The sequence below is a fragment of the Pangasianodon hypophthalmus genome, chromosome 1, assembly GCF_027358585.1.
Source record: "Pangasianodon hypophthalmus isolate fPanHyp1 chromosome 1, fPanHyp1.pri, whole genome shotgun sequence".
NCBI lineage: Eukaryota > Metazoa > Chordata > Actinopteri > Siluriformes > Pangasiidae > Pangasianodon > Pangasianodon hypophthalmus.
Window position 1 is genome coordinate 17,403,248 of NC_069710.1, and position 18,500 is coordinate 17,421,747.

Here is an 18,500-nt window from a genome sequence, read left to right on the forward strand (position 1 = left end):
CACATGGACCCCGTATTACACTCCCTTTCCTCTAAATGTTTCTGAATGGGGTTTCAGCTGGTGGAGGAGACCATTTTTTACTTCATGCTCGAAAAATGATTAAAGAGAAAGTGTTTGTTGTCAACTGACTACTAAAGATCTAACATTGCACAGATGCCGTGCCATTTATGCTACAAAAGAGACCAAATATAGCCACCAAGAGACCCTTTCTCACATTTAAATCATTCTCGCGGTTTAGCCTGTTTATTTTCTCACGCCACATAAAACAGCAGCTTTAAAACCACTTGAGCTTGTTCCTGCAGCACAAGTATATAGACATGCAGAATATTCATTCTTTAGCTATCCCAGGACCAGGACGTTAACTCAGGAGAAGGATGTGAGTCTCTTTGACATATTGACAATATCACAGCTGACAAAGCACCAAACTGTCAACAATACAGAGCTGCTTTTATCAGCTGGGGTGACGAGAGGCTGGCGTGGCCAGAGCATTCCACAGGCCATGTAGAGTTGATGAGAGGAGAGTTCGCTGTGAGGAGACGCAGAGCCAAACTCCATCAACCTTACTTAGCCAAAGCCTTACTTAACCAAAGTTATTTTTGAACATACTGTCAGCATGTTTGTTTACAAGAACTACAACACTCATTATGTATGAAAGTTCATGTAGCTTTAGTTTTGCTTTTTTTTTTTTAAAAGAATTCTACCAAAGCAGAAGTCATCCTGTTTGAGTGAAAGCATTTTGATACTTGATGTCTTTATTAAAAGTGTATCTGTGTAGTTAAACAAGAGACTGAAATTATTTTCACCAGATGGTCTGGCCCAGGACGTCACTCTCATTACCTTCTACACATCTCCAAAACAAGTCAAATTGGTTTGGATTTAAAATACGCAACATAATTTCCTTGGGACTAAATTCTTATCCGTACTAATATTTTTCTCTTCGAACCTGCTGAATTTCACCACCCAATTAAAGAAGGAATTAAGAGTTTAGTTGTCAGCATACTTCTTAATATATTGTGTATACCAACATATAAAAAGAAATATGATGTGATGTATCAGTATCCTTGTTACCTCACAGATTTCTAGTCATAGAAACATCTATGTCATTACACATAATTTCACGCAAGACTGACCACAACCTCTTCCATCTCTCACCCACTATTGACCTTGGTAAGCGTCTGCGTCATGAGTCCGCCGCATGACAGCCATTCCTCAGTATGACCATGAGACAATTTTTATATATTTTAGAAGAACACTGCTGGCGTGACAGGTTATTTCATAGATTCCTTATTGGTAATAATTGTCTGTAATAAAAGTGTGACTACCCTCTCTTTAGAAACATGACTATCTGATTACACATACAAAGGACAAGACAAGGCATGAATTTACATAAACTGTTCCTTGCTCCAGAAGGGTACGCCTGCCTCTTACATGCATTTTATGATCACGTTTTATGTAAGCCTGTGTAAGCTGGCAATGTTTGTGTTTCAGATTAACTAAAGTCCCAGAATGCCAGGTGAACATTGTTGGCATATCTTTGCCAAGTTTCAATAACAATACAGGCTTTGTGTCTACAGAGCAGAAGGAACAAGGACACATGAGTCTCTATGCATATATTGTCACAAACTGGCTATGCACCATACTTTTCAATTCCAGCAGATATTTCAACTCTTACATGCAAAAAAGAAGCATTGGCACACCATGAAATAAAGATATGATGATGAAAAGCAGCTGACATGAGCTTGATACACAGAAATGTGGAAGCCTGTATAATGTCCAAAGAAAATCTATGGAATTGTAAGCAAAGATTTTCAACACAACATAAACTTCACATGGTTATGGGAATTCCTGCGTGACTAATGTCCAGAATAATGGCGAAAATCATTATTCCATCAAATCTTGTGTCTTGCTCTCATTTCTCTATAATACAAGAAATAATGCTTTAGTAGTGTAAGACTGAGACTCGGATCTGATGTTTACCAGAGTTTATGAATGCAGTTTCCTTCCGAGCCAGTAGAGACTGTGTGTCAAATTCTTGAATCGACTTGTTTGTAAAGTTCAGAATATTATGATTAGGTTTAGGGGCATGGCTGCATTCATCAATTTTTTTATGACTTTATTCATAAGAAATGAAATTAATTCCAACCACATGACCCTCACTTTTTTTAATTGTTAGGATGAGATCAGGTTAAAAATCCTTTTAAATTGGATTTGAATCGCTTTCATATGTGCATATCTAATATGTGGCCAAGCAACTGTAAAATAGTATAACTAGTCAGATCAGAATTCATGTGTTATTTGTTTGTTTGTTTGTGCCATGTACATAGAAATCACCTTTATAATGAAAATTCAGTTTGTCATTACTGTGATAATGGTTTTACAAATATGACATTTTCAGTTTAGTAACTTGACTGATTTTTAAAACGTGCTGAGATCTGTTCACATTTTTTAAATATATGGATTTCATACAAACACACATGTGAACCATCAAGGCAGAAAGATTATATCTAAACCAAACAAACAAAAAAAATCCTAAGCAAAAAAGCTAAGCAAAAAGGCAAGCAATTTGAATGCAAACTGTTTAACTGTTATTTTCATATACTAACCTATACGAAAGTACTGAGAATATGGTCTTCTTGCCCTCAAGATGACTCTTTTTTTCTCTCTGACCTTTGTTCTTTCTTCTCCACAAGCAGTCTGCCTCCTTCTGGTAATCCTGTGACGAGTCTTCCGTCTGGAATAAATGAGAAGTCTAGTCTCATGCCCTGCACGTAACCCTGCAAAGTTTATGGGACAACAATGCCAGAAATCTGCCTCTAATGCCCTGATAAGGCTTGAATAAAAAGAATAAAGTATTGGCCATATAACAAATTCAATGGTGCTATCCAACATAATCACAGCATGAACAAGAAAACAGAAATCCAGTTAATACTATGATTTCTTTTCCAAGTTCAAACACTTAACTTACTGTGTCCTTTGGAACTAGTGCTATGGGAGGTGAAACATATGATAAGATTGCATACAGTTACAATGCAGATACATGCAGATGGGCGACAAATTAAAGGAAAAAACAAAGGCTTTGTTGTACTGTGGTAGAAAATTTGCTGGCATGTTTTGGATCTACTTGTCCCCTCAGAGGGAAGGGTCACTGTTAATCAGGACAAATCATTCTGGTTCATCACCTTTATCCTATGATGAAATATTTCTATGCTGGTCCACAGGGCACAAGTGCTCACTGAACGATTTAATGAGTATGAGATAATGTAAATCATACACTTGATTCTCAACCAAGTTGAACATCTGCAGGAAATTTGATGAAGTGTAAGACAGCGCTCTCTAACACCAACATCAAACCACAAATTGAGGGGATATCCTTTGGATGAAAGATGTTCATGCCTACAGGACCATTCCAGAGAATATCTGTGCCAAGCACACTGAAGCTGTTTTGGCAGCTTGTGGTGGCAACGATTTATGTAAATTTGTGTATGTAAGTTTTATGTAAGGCTTTCTTTAATTTGTCACTCTTCTGCTTGCAGTTATGTTATGATTCACCAAACAAATAAAAGACTTATATATGTCAGAATATTTGCAGATCAGATGGATTTAAACAGAACTGACCAATGTCGGTGGTGCTCTGACTGGGAAATGAGGAATGTCTGTAAACCGTAAAAAGCAGACACAGCTATAAATATTTCAGCAATAAATGGATGTAATGCCATTAGCAAAACTCATGTGGAGACAAACCACATGAAATAAATGATGGCCTTTAAATCCATACTAAACAGGATATCTGAGGCAAACACAGAAACATCCCATGGTGCATCATTTACTCCTTAATATACACACAGGAAGTTCCCCATAGCTTGCTGTCTGAAATGTCCCAGAGTACCTCAGTGAGCTCAGTGCTGAACTGAAGACATACAAGTAAACTGGAAAAATAAATTATGGTAATATCAGGACAGGGCACTGGGAAAATAAACATTGTACATTTGGATTAGGGCAGCTAGTCTGTGTTTAATGTAAACTATCCAATATGCTTGAAGTTCCAAATCCAAAAGCCATCTATCATACACTATTTGAACAAATTAGCCTTTGGACAAAATACTTGCTTGGCTTCTCTAAACATTTTTCAGCAGGGTAATATTTATAGGTTTAGAAAAAAAAAATTATAAAAGTTATTTACATAAACACACCAGCAGGGGGCTCTATTTCTCAAAACTCTTTTGTTTTCTGAAACGAGTTTGGACCTGCCTGCATTCCGTAGATGTAACTATGACGTACACTGACATGGTGGAGTAGCTAGCTGAGTTAGGCTAGAAGGGAGGTATTTGAGCTGTCAAACTTTCTTTCTTTATATTTCATAACATTAGCTTGACGTTTGTGTTAGAGTAATGGCCTATCTTTTCAACTCGTCCTACAAAATAATCTAAGTCTTTACAGACTGTTTACTCGGAGTGTTTTGCTGTTTCGGAAGCGCCATACTGTGGCTTAATCTCAAATGTGTCTCTAATTCCTACTCTATAGGAGCCATAATAATGGATCCGACGCCCTATGTAGTGCACTACAGAACCCACAGGGAGCCGTTTGGGATTCGGCCTTAGCCTGAGTTTCCTCAGCTGTTCACAAAGTCCAAAGCTGTCTTTCTTGTACCTGTATTTCTACATTTCTGAACTGTTCATCTATCAAGCAGCAGTTAGCTAGCTAGCATCATGTTTGTGTCGGCATTCTGCGGAGTTTTATGCGGTGTTTTTCTGGCTGTAATGCTTTTGCGTTTAATCGCTGTCTTGCGGGCTGGTGCAGAATGTAAACCTGCTGCAAAGGGCTCGGTGTGTGTTCTTATTGTGGCCGGATCAGGTAAGAGGGATAACTTCATGCTGTTATGAATTATACAGCATGAGTGCTGGATATCAGGTAAATATCTCTGCATGTCCATCACAGGTGGACACACCACAGAGATCATTCGTTTGATGGGGAGTTTGTGCCAGTCTTACAGCCCACGCCATTATGTGATCGCAGACTCTGACAAGATGAGTGAAGAGAAGATTCGCACATTTGAAGCTTCAAAAGAGAAAAGCGGCTCTCCAGCACAGGTAACATGGATAACAGTGGTCAGTATTAAAGCTGCTTCTCTTTTCATATTTGCTCTTCCTCGTTTTTTTTCTTTTCCTCACTTCTTAGCTCCTCCCTCAAAGTCCAGTGGGTGGAGCTGAACCTGGTCCAACTCCTCCTATAAGCCTAAAGGCCCTTTACAACGCTGTACAAAACGCTTTACAAAACACTTATGCTGATGTTTTAGCTTAAACAAGACTCTACTTGAGGAGGGGCCACGGTGGCTTAGTGGTTAGCACGCTCGCCCTGCATCCCTGGGACCCCGGTTCGAATCCCACCTCCACCCAGTGCCCGGCGCCTGCATGTCCTCCCCAGTTTTCTCAAAGATATGAGCTGTAGGCTGATTGGCATTTCCAAATTGTCCATAGTGTGTGATTGTGCTCTGCGATGGGTTGGTACCCCGTCCAGTGTTTCCCCCGAGTCTCCAGAGACAGGCTCCAGGCTCCCCACGACCCTGTGTAGGATAAGAGGTAAAGAGAATGGATAGATGGAAGATGCTACTCCTTACATCATCACCTGACTTCTCTGTTTTAAAGCAGGTCATCTTAATTGACATTTACCCAAGGATTTTATTTGCACTCATTGTTAATTTAAGTAAAATAGCTGATCAAGTAAAACAGTCATTGATTGTAATTTGTATTTTGGGAGAGGTGGAGCTTTTATGCCATAGGCTAATATCACACACCACAACAAAAACACTTCTGCATAGGAAACACCTGTGTATCCTCACCTTAGAAGCCTCATATATCCTCTCTAATGATTCCTCTGACTGTATTTTAAAAAATGCAGTCATCCTTAAAGATGGTAGACCTCGACTGATTTCTGGTCATGGGGTAAAGTAGGTAGGATCAAAGCATGAAGAAGGTGTCAGTTAGAGTTTTGGGAAGCACCCTTAGAGCCTGCAGGTTCCCATATGACCAGCAGATGGAATCATTCTTCCTTTTTGTTTTAATGCTTCTAGTTTGCATTATAACAGAAATTTTCTGTATGAAAGATTTCTTTGTGGAAGTCACTTTATGCAGTTTTCTGCTCAGAGAGATGATTCAATATGTACCTTTTTGCATTTCCTGTTTGATAATGACTCCCCCTTTGTATCATTGTTAATAGACCCGTTCATTATGACAGCTACACCGGTTGTATTTTACAGTGTATCATGCAGCTTCTCTTTTTGCTCCATTTCAGTTCACCATTCATCGGATCCCACGTAGTCGAGAAGTTCTTCAGTCATGGAGCTCCTCTGTGCTCAGTACCCTGTACTCTCTGCTCTACTCGCTTCCTCTGGTCTTCAGACTCAGACCTGATATGGTACGTTTCCCCTGAATTACCAAGAGATCCCACAGCCTCAGTAGTTTTCCACTGAATTCCTTTCTTCAGCTTGGCTAATTGCTGCATGAGGCTTTGATTTTACCTCCATAATAGAAAATTCTTCACATATTTATGCTCTGAGTGGCTTCAGCCCTATTTTGAGAATGAAAGAGGATGAACGTTTCTTTTTTTGTAGTTTTCCATATTTCGCTGATGAGAATGGTATCTTCGTGTGAAGTCATTATGCTTCCTTATCAGTCTGCTTATTTCATGACTTCATGGTTGTGCTACTAATAAAATCTGTTTCTAATGTTAAGTATTGTAGAAATCAGGCTCACACTGGCAGACTTGGACTTGCATTCTTTTTTTTGTACTATTTTGGATTAATCCAAAGTCTTAGCTTTAGTCCTGGGCAAGAATTTAAAAAGAGGTCCCTCATCATGCATACTCCTACAGAGTTGTGTTGTCACTGTCACTGCAGGGGCGTGCACTAGCAGTAGAAACACAGATAGCTGTGCAGTAGCAAGTAACACTTGATTACAACAGCATAAATGTCTGAAAGTCACTTTTTATTGCCAAGTATACCTCACAGAAAACCCCAAAACCTTTACACAGCCACATTCATTTAAACCGTTCATCAACTACACGTATCAAATGGAAGATGAGTACATTGGTGAAATAGTGTACAAATTCAGAAGGAAATATGGATTTAATTTAACTTAATTAAGTTTAAGAAATAGAGTGATCCAAAATCTTCAGTCTAGTCAACATGTTTTAACTTCCATTTAAGGGGACACAGAGCTAGCCTATGATTCTGCATACACTTACTCTGCAATCTAAACTGCTCCCAAAGCTCTTTTTCTGCCCTGAAGGGTTAAGGTTTTGAAAACAGAAGTAGCCAGCCAAAATACACAAGCCAGTGATGCCAAGTAATTGCCACCATGTTATGCATAGTCAGGTGACTGCCAACAGCTTTAAGTAGAAGAAGATGCTATGTCATACACTATGTGCTTTTTTTGAATATCTCATTACAGATTTGGTCCCCAAATTGTTGTTGTTATAATAGCCTCCACTCTTCTGGGAAGGCTTTCCACTAGATTTTGGAGCGTGGCTGTTGGGATTTGCTCATTCAGCCACAAGAGCATTAGTGAAGTTGGGCACTGATATTGGGTGAGGAGGCCTGGGGTGCAGTTGGCGTTCCAGTTCATCCCAGAGGTGTTCAGTGGGGTTGAGGTCAGGGCTCTGTGCAGGCCACTCCAAACATGACAAACCATGTCTACATGGATCTCGCTTTATGTATAGGGGCATTGTCATGATGAAGAAGGTTTGCATCTCTTAGTTCGAGTAAAGGGGAGTTCTTAATATTAAAGCACACAGACATTCTATAAAATCATGTGCTTCCAACTTTGTAGCAACAATTTGGGGAAGACGCTCATATAGGTGTGATGGTCAGGTGTCCACATACTTCTGGGAATATAGTGTATTTTTGCTAAATCATATATTAATATATTTTTACAATATTGTTTACCTCAAAAGTATGCACCTTTCCTGAATATGTGCATTAAGTTGATGAACAAATAAAAAAAAATTAGGAAAATTGATGCTGGAATTGGCCCTGCAATGTTTAGGTTCTAGGCAATTGCTTATATGGCTGATGGCGATACAAAATGATGTGATACAAAATGGGATAGTGTAGTACAATTCAACATTTTACAGCACTTCTCAGTGTGAACACAGCAATTTGAGACACATCTCTTATGTGCTATCACCACTAGATGTCATAATCCTCTTCTGATTTGTTTTTTGTATGTTTGCAATTATGATAGTGTACCACTTACAGTCTGAATTACATAAGGAAAGTTAATTGTGTCAATCAGTAAACCTCAGTTGATGTAGAGCAAAGTTTGTATTTGTGACAAACTGAGAATCATTGGCGAAATGGTCAAACATTTAAAAACAAAAAGCCTTCTGTAACTGCAATCTTGTCAGCTTTCATTTTATAGGATTCCAGAACGTGAAATAGTCTTTAGTTAAAGAAAATGAAAGACATCTCAGTTCCTGCACCCTTTACAGCATGTCTGCTGTTTTTGTCTTCGTAACATTTAGAAAGGGGCAATTACACAGAGAATTTGTCCAGTTTTCCTTCAATCATAGCAGACTTTCTAGCCTTGCAAAAAGAGCTAGTTCAAATTTTCCAATGGTTTCAGGCCTACTTGTTAACATTCTTTGTTCAGTAATAGCCGCAATGCTATTTTGAGGTTGGGCATTCCATTTGCAAACTCTTTATACTTAAAATCAGTTGATTTTGCCATTTTCCTCCCAGCTGATGATAAGGCTCTGATATCAAGACATATCTGTGGTACAGAGAATCAAAACATCTGGCAATCCTCAGCCTGTTTCCAATTCAGTGAAAGGCATAAAGAAAAGTGTACAGAAACAGGAAGATAAACAGACAGAGGCAAATGAAGGAGGGGGAGTAGAACTGATACAGTGCCTCGTTCTCCCCTCTTCCTGCAGTTGGGAGCGGGAGTCTTGCTCTCAGGCTGTGGGAGGGCCTGACTGGATCCTCAGCTCCAGCTGTGAAACAGAGAGAGGAGAGGGAGGAAGAGCTTAACAGCATCGGGTTTCTGTACTGGCTGGGGCAGGGTGGGGCGTGATTAAGCAGGGCAGAGGGTGGGAGTGAATGAGAGAGTGAGGGAGACCTCAGCATGGGGAAGTCGCTGCCTGACATGTCAAAGGAAGCAGTCTTACTGTTTCTCTAATCTCTAATTAGAGGCTCTTGTTTATTCCTAATCATCTTTTTCCACTTTTGCTTTCTGTGAAGTGTGTTCAGAATGGGTGGAAGAGCAATCAGGACAGCCAGGGCCTTTTTTGAAAATAAAAGAGTTGACTTTTTGTGATTTTATTTTTGTCACACTGGATGTATATTAACGTTATTCAGATATTTGTAGTTACTGTCTGAATACTTGACCTTTTAATCTCAGGAATGTTATAACTCGTGTCCTATTATCTTCAGCTGCTCCTGATTTAGACATGCCATATTATTGGGCCTCTATCCTCTTTTACTGCTCTGAATCATTGGTTGAAGGGTTGTAATTTATGTCTGGTGACGTCTGACGCACAGGTCAGTACTTCGTGCCTGCATTCCTTAGCATGACTTAAATCTCCCCCTCTGTTTGTTTTTACCAAACTTGAGCATGTGTGTAAGTGGTGGGAGGCTGTGGGGGCTGCATTCTCGGGAGGCATCAGAGAGAACTGGGGGGTCAGTCCAGGTAGGCGGGGAGAGATAAGGGGGTGGTCTCAAAGCTCAGTTTGCCATAAAAGGACATGTATGAATCACAGCACCCCGTCAGCACAGCCCACCATCTCCAGATGTGTCAGCACAATCCAAGAGCCTGAGAGTGTCTGAACAGACAAGATGTAATGTAGTCTGTCTGAAGCCAATGGAGGATGGTTCATTCATTCTAAGTTTAGAGCCATTGAGAAAATGGCTTATTTAACAGTTTTTCTGAAAGTCAGTAACAATATGTCATGGGAATCTATACTGTAAATTGCTCAGGTCACTTTAAGGCACTTCCTGGATCTTCATGGGTTATATCAGTTATATCATGGATTAGAGCAGGGGTGTAAAACTCAAATTCTGCCTGGGTCACATCAGCATTTTCATAAAGCCCATGATCTAACGCTGTTAATTCTTATGTTATGTTATCAGTTCTGTATATTAACACCAATAACCTAAGCGCTGAAAGTAGAATTGGATATTTCTAGGAAACAGAAGGGCTAATACAAACTATTCAGCTGTATGCACTATTAGGCTTAGGTGACATGTATTAAATTTAAATGAATTTGTAATAATATATCTGTTTTCCAGATATCACAGATTTATAACAGTAAGAAAGATATTTAAGAAAACCTCACACAGAATTGTATCTATGGGTGTGTAAATTGTAAAATGTATGAAGATCATACTTGTCCTTAGTTCCCCATCTCTCCTGTTTTTGCACTCCAATATACACTATATGGCCAAAAGTATTTGGACACTTGACCATCACACCGCCTTCCCCAAACTGTTTCAGCAAAGCTGGAAGCACAAAATTGTCTTTGTATGTTGTAGCATTACAATTTCCCTTCAACTAAGGGACCCAAACCTGTTCCAGCATGACAGTGACCCTGTGCCCAAAGCAAGGTTCATAAAGACATGGTTTGCCAAGGTTGATGTGGAAGAACTCAAGTGGCCCGAGCCCTGACCTCAACTGAACATCTTTGGGATGAATTGGAACGCCAACTGTACCCCAGTCCTCCTCACTTGACATAAGAAAATTGCATATAAAGACATCCTATATAATTTTGTGCTTCCAACTTTGTGGCAACAGTTTTTTAGACATGGGTGTTGATTTTAACCAGCATTTCAGCACTGTGCCCACGCACACTGTACAGTGGTAGTTTCAACATTATGAGTCTGGTGTGAATTCTGCAAAATTCTGCAAAACTTTGTGCAAGCTTACGCAGGATGTATGAAACGTAGCAGCGGACCACATTTAGCACACAACCCTTGAGTCTGACACCAGTGGATTGCAGTCATTCCAAACTGAGGGCTGCAAAACTGTTCAATTTGTCACCATCTTAGGGTTGCTTATTACAAGCTTGTGCCAAGATACTTAAAGGTCCCATTTAGTGGAAATTAGTATGATTTATTATTTAATATGAGATTGAACTAGAAGTAAGTTACACGAGACCCCATGCGTATTTTCACTGATATCTGACAGAATGAAGTCCTACACATGCAGAAAGTAGGAAAAAGATTTTTTTCTACACTCCATCTGTTCTATTTGAGATGCACAACTTTTTCTTGTGTGGAAAATCAGGGCTCAAGAAGAGGAGGGGGTTATCCAGTTCATATGTTTTCCAAAAACAAATGACAGTAGCTTGAGAGCTACATCGTGAGCGGTCCAGCTTTGCGGCGTTCCAGTGTGGCTCCGTTCTGCTGAGCTCCTCTTTTCAGGGGTCTTTTTTTTTTTTTTTTTTTTTTTTTTTTTCCTCCATTGCTTTTTTTTTTTTTTTTTTTTTTTTTTTTTGCATCCAGCTCTGTGCCTCAGCACCATATGTTTTATTTTAACCTTATTAGGAAGTTGCTGGAGAATGGAATGGAGTTGCCTCTTGATTGTTTTAAGGAAGATTCCAACGTGGAATTTGATATTTTGTTCCATTCTTTCCTTGTGATGCCTGGAATGACTGAAGGATTCCCTGTTCAGATTTTTAAGAATGGGGCTTAAATATTAAGATCTGCATTTTAAAAAAATAAAAAATCTGTGTACATGACAGACACTTGTTAGACACTGCCAAATTTTTGTAAATTTTAAATTCTGGAGGGATGGAGCACCTTTTTTCCAGAAGGTATTAGGTATTCCCTCAGTTGGTGTTTTGATGATTGTGGTGAAGAGTGCAGTTGCTGAAAGCCAGCTAAATGCTCTCTACAGCTTACTAGCAGTGCCACCTGTTTTTTCCTTTATTTTGTCACCCATCTGTATGTCAAGTCTATTACCACTATATTATTAATATGAGCTTTTCAGTTTCTGTCTGACTTTCATGAAATATCAGTCTAGTAGCTGTCTGGGTATTCCTATTCTTAATCCCAGGTACTCATGGGCTTGGCATTTTTATGGTCCTCACAGCTGCTGTGTAATTGGGTGTGTGCTCATTCATATCCCCTTCAAACTGAGAGGACAGGTGAGAAAATGACACAGACTGACTCACGCTTTCACCTTGTGTCACTCTCTGTGCAATGTGGTGTCTTTTTACCTCTTGTAGGCTTTATCAGATTGTTGTCAGACTCGTCATGAGCCTTGTCACCTGTGTGAGAACTCATAGCTGGGTTTTATGAGCTATAGCCTTGACTGAGTCATTATATACTGATGTTGAAGTCAGTTTCCAGTGAAGTGTATATGCAAGCACAGGCACATGTACCAGCATGTCTTAGCATTAGAAAGTAGGAAACAATTTCGCCTCTTAAATTGGTTAACCGTACGGGTTCAGCCTATATGCAGTTCCTCAGAAACCTGGCAGATGAAAACACATGAGGACCTGCTTGCTCTGAATACTTGTGTGAGAGTGAGCAAGTCTGGTTTGTGTGAGGCTGGATGCTATTTTTCATAGAAAGTTGGCTGTGTGAGAATCCAGGTTCACTCTGGATGCTTCTGTGTCTGTCTGTCTGTCTGCCTGTCTGTCTACTGGGTGAGAAATGGTGTAGAAAGGTCCAGATGTGTGAACATTCTGAGGGACATTCATGAGGAATTTTCAGCACTGGTTTATGAATATGTTGTGCTGCAGTAAGTCATTTCCGTCTCTGCCTGTCCTCCACGGTGCTGGAGACACGCACCAGCCCGATCCACTTCAGTAGTACTCCAACACAGCAAGTGGCACATATTTTCCAGGACGATGTCATGTGAAACAGGGGGGTTAGCATGGAGGTGTTAGTGTGTTGTACTTCTAACCCTTTAGTCTTTATTTGTGTTTATGTCTGTAAGTGCCAAGGATTTTTTTGGCAACACTTTATCGGAAAACTTCAGGAGAATACAGTTGAAGCTTTCTGTGGGAAAAAAAAATTGCTCCTTCACAAAATGGAAATATTTTCTTTAAAACTACTTTTTCTTTCTTATCCATGGCCTGTGATTTATTTTGTGTTGAAGGGTGTACATTATGTCCATATTTGCATCTTGCTGGCAACAGACTTATTATAGCTTGGCTGGTACCCACAGCAAATGGTCTTGGATCTCAGCACACAAGCCAAAGCATCTTTAGAGCTGGAGTCATCTTCTCACTGTTGGGTGATTATTCCCAAAGGTAGACCTGCAAGAACACGTGAAGTGCAAATAACTCTGTCTCTCTCTCTCTCTCTCTCTCTCTCTCTCCCTCTCTCTCTCCCTCTCTCCCTCCCTCTCTCTTCCCATAAGCGTGATGAAGTATATGACAGGTCCAGCAATTCTGCTTTCTGAATTAGATCATTTCATCTAAATACTCAGTGGTCACTTTAATTTGTCTGCTTTATAACTTCTACCTTTGCTTCCTGGCAGTCTCTGCTAGTTGCATTCAGGCTGGATTATTTTACCCAGTTCATAGCTTACTGTTCAGTGTGGTGATGGATTCTCCAGATCCCATGGCTTCTTTCCACTGCAGTCTGACCGCTTTCCTGTGCTACTCCTTTTCTCCAGTCTAAATTCTCTCATTTTTCAACTTTCAGTTTTGACCTACATACCCATGAATTGACCAATGTAGAGTTCCTGATTTAAATGTAATGCCTGCAGATCGAATCTAAGGTGATCCTGATTGTGTGTGCATGTGTGTGTTTCAGGTGCTGTGTAATGGGCCTGGGACGTGCATACCTCTGTGTGCAGCTGGATTGCTCTTAGGGATCCTGGGGCTCAAGAGGGTCTTGCTGGTGTATGTGGAGAGTATTTGCCGTGTGGAGAGCCTTTCGCTGTCTGGAAAGATCCTTTACCACTTTGCTGACTACTTCTTTGTGCAGTGGAAGCCACTGCAAGCCAAATATCCTAAATCAATCTACATTGGGAGGATAGTATGAATGAAAACTTGACTTGACAGAACATTATTATTTTGTACTCAGTATGGGACAGTGATCTCTATTAGATCATTTTAATAGGTACTTTTCAATGTTGCTTTTTATATTGACTGTCTGATTAATTACAGATACTGTTACTGGAATGCACTGTCTTAAGTTACAGTGAGCTAAGGAATGACATGCGCTATGATTTATGTAGTGTATGTCTTCATGCTCTTGTGGTTGCTTAGGTGTAGCTGAAAATCTTGTTGCATGAGAGGGCCTTGCGTTCAGTCTTTTCCTTTTATCTTAAATGAAACTGAGGCCAGATTTGATGTGCAGAAGATTGGCTGCTGAAAGGTGCTGTCATGAAAAGCATAATCACTGCAGCCAAACCAAACACCACACCAGTCAGTGTCTACATGTGAAAACAGCCACATTTTTGTGTTCAGTTAAAGGTTCTACGAGGTACTTGACCTTTTTTAGTCTTTTTTTTTTTTTTTTTCTTCATAGCTGAAATCCTTGTGAGTGCTGTAGTGTTTTTTCTGCCTTTGTGCTCAGTGCTTACCCTAAGAACCCTGGAGTCACATTCTGAAGTTTCCTGTCCTTACTGCTACTACTGCTGTGGGCCACAGGAAGTGGCATGAATAATTGCGGTGTGTTTTTTGCAGTCATAAAATGTAGGGGGAAGAGAGAAAACACTCAAATTCTGCTGAAACATGTTTCTATTTTTAGCCCTAATCTCAGAACACTAGTATTATAAACATATTTTCATGCTATTTTTGGGAGCACCAATAAAAATATTCGATGAATGATAAATGCATTGCTTATAACAGTACTTATGTGTTAATTCTTGGATAATTGTCTGATTGCCTTAAAGCTTTCCCTCAGTCATGTGGCTTGCTCTGGACACGACAGGGACGTCCCTGAACAGCATGAGTTAAAAAGTCACAGCTGAATTACGTGGCGTTTTAGAGATCAGACATGCGCACCTTATGACTGGTTACATAAGCCACCATAAGGCTGTCAGATCATCTAAAAGCAGATATGGAAAGTTCTGAAGAAATCTGATGTGTGATTAGAAGGTATGTACTGTACACTCTTGTAAGATGCAGAGACATGATGTGTATTGAGTGCTGTGTCGCTTACTGGTCTTACAGCAGGGCGACTGTCATTATTGGCAGCTGGCTGCAGTGATTAAGTCAATCACAGCAGGAAGAGTAGGCTGACACTCATGTGGAAGTGCTCCAACGCCCACAACAGTGATCCAACTCAGACTTGTCTAGATTGTGGGCAGGCTTGTATGTCTGTGTTATTTTGCAAGAGATACTTTTACATACTTTTAATCGGTGTACTGGTAGAAAAGAAAGACTTGGGGCACCTGGGTTAATGTTTTATTTATTATAGCTCAGAAAGTTAAGATCCTCTGCATTAAAGCTGTTCGCTAATTATTATTTTAAAAAACTTTTAAAACTATTTTTTATAGTATTTTACTATACTTTTTTGCCCCTTTTTTATCCGTCAGTTCAATTACTGTGCTATTCGAGATATGCCATGTCCAATGTTGCAAGCTACACTGAGGAAATGACTACAACACAATTTTCCAACAGTCATTTGAACTCAATGTCAGTGTTTAATAGAAAGTGTTAAATCCAGGTCTTTAAAAGTGAAAGAAATTAATATAGCAAACTAGACTCTCTAAAAGCAGGTTATCCAAAGACACAGAAATAAATAGAAATATAACATGAGAGATGCCTAAAACTGATAGTTTTCCAGCAACTGTTTCTGTCCTGATTTGCATGTACAGTATTAAAGGTCTTGGGCACATACTTATATATATATATATATATATATATATATATATATATATATATATATATATATATATATATATATATATTGTCATTATTGTCATTATTTATTGAACAAAAGGGTTAATCTCACAAAAACTGGAAATTTGACTTGTGCAGAAGTATGTGAAGCCTTTTATTTAGTAGCTTGTGGCACTTCCTTTTGCAGCCATTACTTCAACCAAACGTCTTCTGTAACCACTGACCAGTCTCTCACATCTGTCTTTGGGGATTTTTGCCCACTCTTCCTTGCAGAACTCAGCCAGCTGAGAGAGGTTGGAAGGACATCTGGCATGTACTGCCCGCTTCAGGTCTAGCCACAACATTTCAATTGGATTGAGGTCCAGTCTTTGACTAGGCCAATCAACAGTGTGAACCTTCTTTCTTTTAAGCCATTCCTTGGTGGATTTGCTTGAATGCTTAGGGTCGTTGTCTTGTTGCATCACCCATTTTCGGCCCAGCTTCAGCTCTCTGACTGATGGTAGGAGATTCTCTTCAAGAATTTGTTGATAGGTCTGAGACTTCAAGTTTCCCTGAATAATATGGAGTCGCCCTGGCCCGGAGGCAGAAAAGCAGCCCCAGACCTTCACATTTCCACCACCATGCTTCACTGTTGGGAGGAGGTTCTTTTCCTGGAATTCAGTGTTGGCTTTTCTCCAAACATGGCGGCTTTGATTATGACCAAATAAATCTATTTTGGACTCATCTGTCCAAAGAATGGACTTCCAAAAGGCCTCTGGTTTGTCCAAATGCTCTCTGGCAAAGTTGAAACGGGCATCTTTGTTCTTTTTTGAGAGCAGAAGCTTCTTTCTAGCAACCTTCCCATAAATGTCATGTCTGTTCAATTTTCATCTGATTGTAGACGCATATACATTTACCACAGATGCTGCCAGAGAGGTCTGCAACTCTCTAGAGGTGATGTGTGGGTTGGCCTTTACCTCATTTATTATTTTTCTGGTGCTTCTTGATGATAGTTTTGATGGACGTCCACTTCTAGGCAGAGTTGTGGTCATGTTGAATGCCCTCCATTTGTAGATGATTTGTCTTACAGTGGATGGATGGAGTTGGAATCTCTTGGAGATGGTCTTATAGCCTTCCCCAGACTGATGGGCTATCACCACCTTCTTCCTGATGTCCTCGGATATCTCCTTTCCTCTTGGCATTGTTTGACTCCTTGGCACTACAGTGGTTTGGTTGGTTTCCTCTCTCTTTTAATCAGTGTTGCCCAACCACTTTCCTAAGGATGTCTAATTTGATTGGTTTGCTTAACTGATTAAGCACCCAAATGTGTTTCACTTGAATCTGTTTCCCACTTGACTTTACCAATGCAGCTGGGGCTTCACTTACTTTTGCACATACAATAATTCAATCTTTCATGTAGTTTTTTGGCTACTCACAAAATTCCCTCTAAACAAACATATGCAATTGATCAACATACATCTGACATTTAATTGATAAAAAGCAGGTGGTAATAAAATAAGAAAATCATGGTAAAACAACAGAAAACTCTGAACAGCTCAAGGGGTTCACAAACTTTCAAGCAGCACTGTGTATATATATATATATATATATATATATATATATATATATATATATATATATATATATATATATATATATATATATATATATATTTTTTTTTTTTTTTTTTTTTTTTGCCTTCACTGTCAGAAGCAAATAAGAGACAGGATCTCCAGGATGCCTGAAACACCCTCCCAGCATGACTGTGTACCTAAAAGAATTGACAAAACACATATTCAGTCATTTACTGTTGGCGCCTCTTTGAAATATTGGGAAATGTTTTGTCGCATTATTATTTTCACTTTAGATAAGTTCTTTACTGCACCTATCATGTTTTCACAGTGCTTTAGGCGTGGGGTTGTTATTACATTTCTGATTGGTTTCTGATTCACTTCTTATCCTTCTTCCTTAGTAGAAGCAACATGGTTTGAAAATATCCTTCCTAAAATATAAAATAATAAAATAGAAAATATCCTGATATTTACTGGAATTTGTGATGTCATCACTCTTCACAAGAGCCAGTAGATCACAGTCGCAACTCAGCTAGTGTCATATTTTACAGTGTGTTTTTTTTCTTTGTAAGCAGTTCCCAATTTTCACAAAAACAGAGTCTAATAGCTCATAGTTTATTCTGAAACTTGACAGTTCCAGTCTGCTTTAGTTCTTCTTTGCCTCCCTAGCAATGCTCACAGGCTCTTTATTTTTATTTTTAATAAAGGGATTTTATATGCGTGCAACCTCATATTTGATCAAAGACAACAACAGAGGTCCTACACACAGCACATTTTAAAAAGTAATTTTGTTTCCAAGGATGACAATTTCTTTTAATTCAGTTTTTTAGGAGTGTCAATATAACAAATGAGGAAAAAATGCTATTCTTAAAAAATGTTCTTTTGATTTTTTTTTTTGTTGTTGTTGAAGGAAAAATAAATAGTTTTTCCTGCTGTTTGAGTGGAATCACTATGTGTAATGTTTATATAATTTAGATAATTTTGCTCATTCTTTCCAAGGGTGCCAATAATTCTGCAGTTGGCAGTATGTGTATGGGTCAGTATTTAAGCAGCAGGTTATTATACTAAATTTACTATGGGTTTCTGAGGGTGTTAAATGGGTTTCTTGATAAACAGTCTTTGTCAGCATACTGTATAAACTGTACCTACATT

The 18,500-nt window shown here is 39.2% G+C and overlaps 1 protein-coding gene across 1 annotated transcript; it reads left to right on the forward strand.

Moving 5' to 3' along the window:
* Positions 1 to 4,236: 4,236 nt before the first annotated feature.
* alg14 (ALG14 UDP-N-acetylglucosaminyltransferase subunit) lies at positions 4,237 to 17,371 on the forward strand. The gene is made up of 4 exons (XM_026926011.3): positions 4,237 to 4,851; positions 4,936 to 5,087; positions 6,289 to 6,411; positions 13,760 to 17,371. The coding sequence occupies exons 1-4, from the start codon at positions 4,707 to 4,709 to the stop codon at positions 13,988 to 13,990; spliced, it is 651 nt and encodes a 216-aa protein (XP_026781812.3). The 5' UTR covers positions 4,237 to 4,706; the 3' UTR covers positions 13,991 to 17,371.
* Positions 17,372 to 18,500: the final 1,129 nt, after the last annotated feature.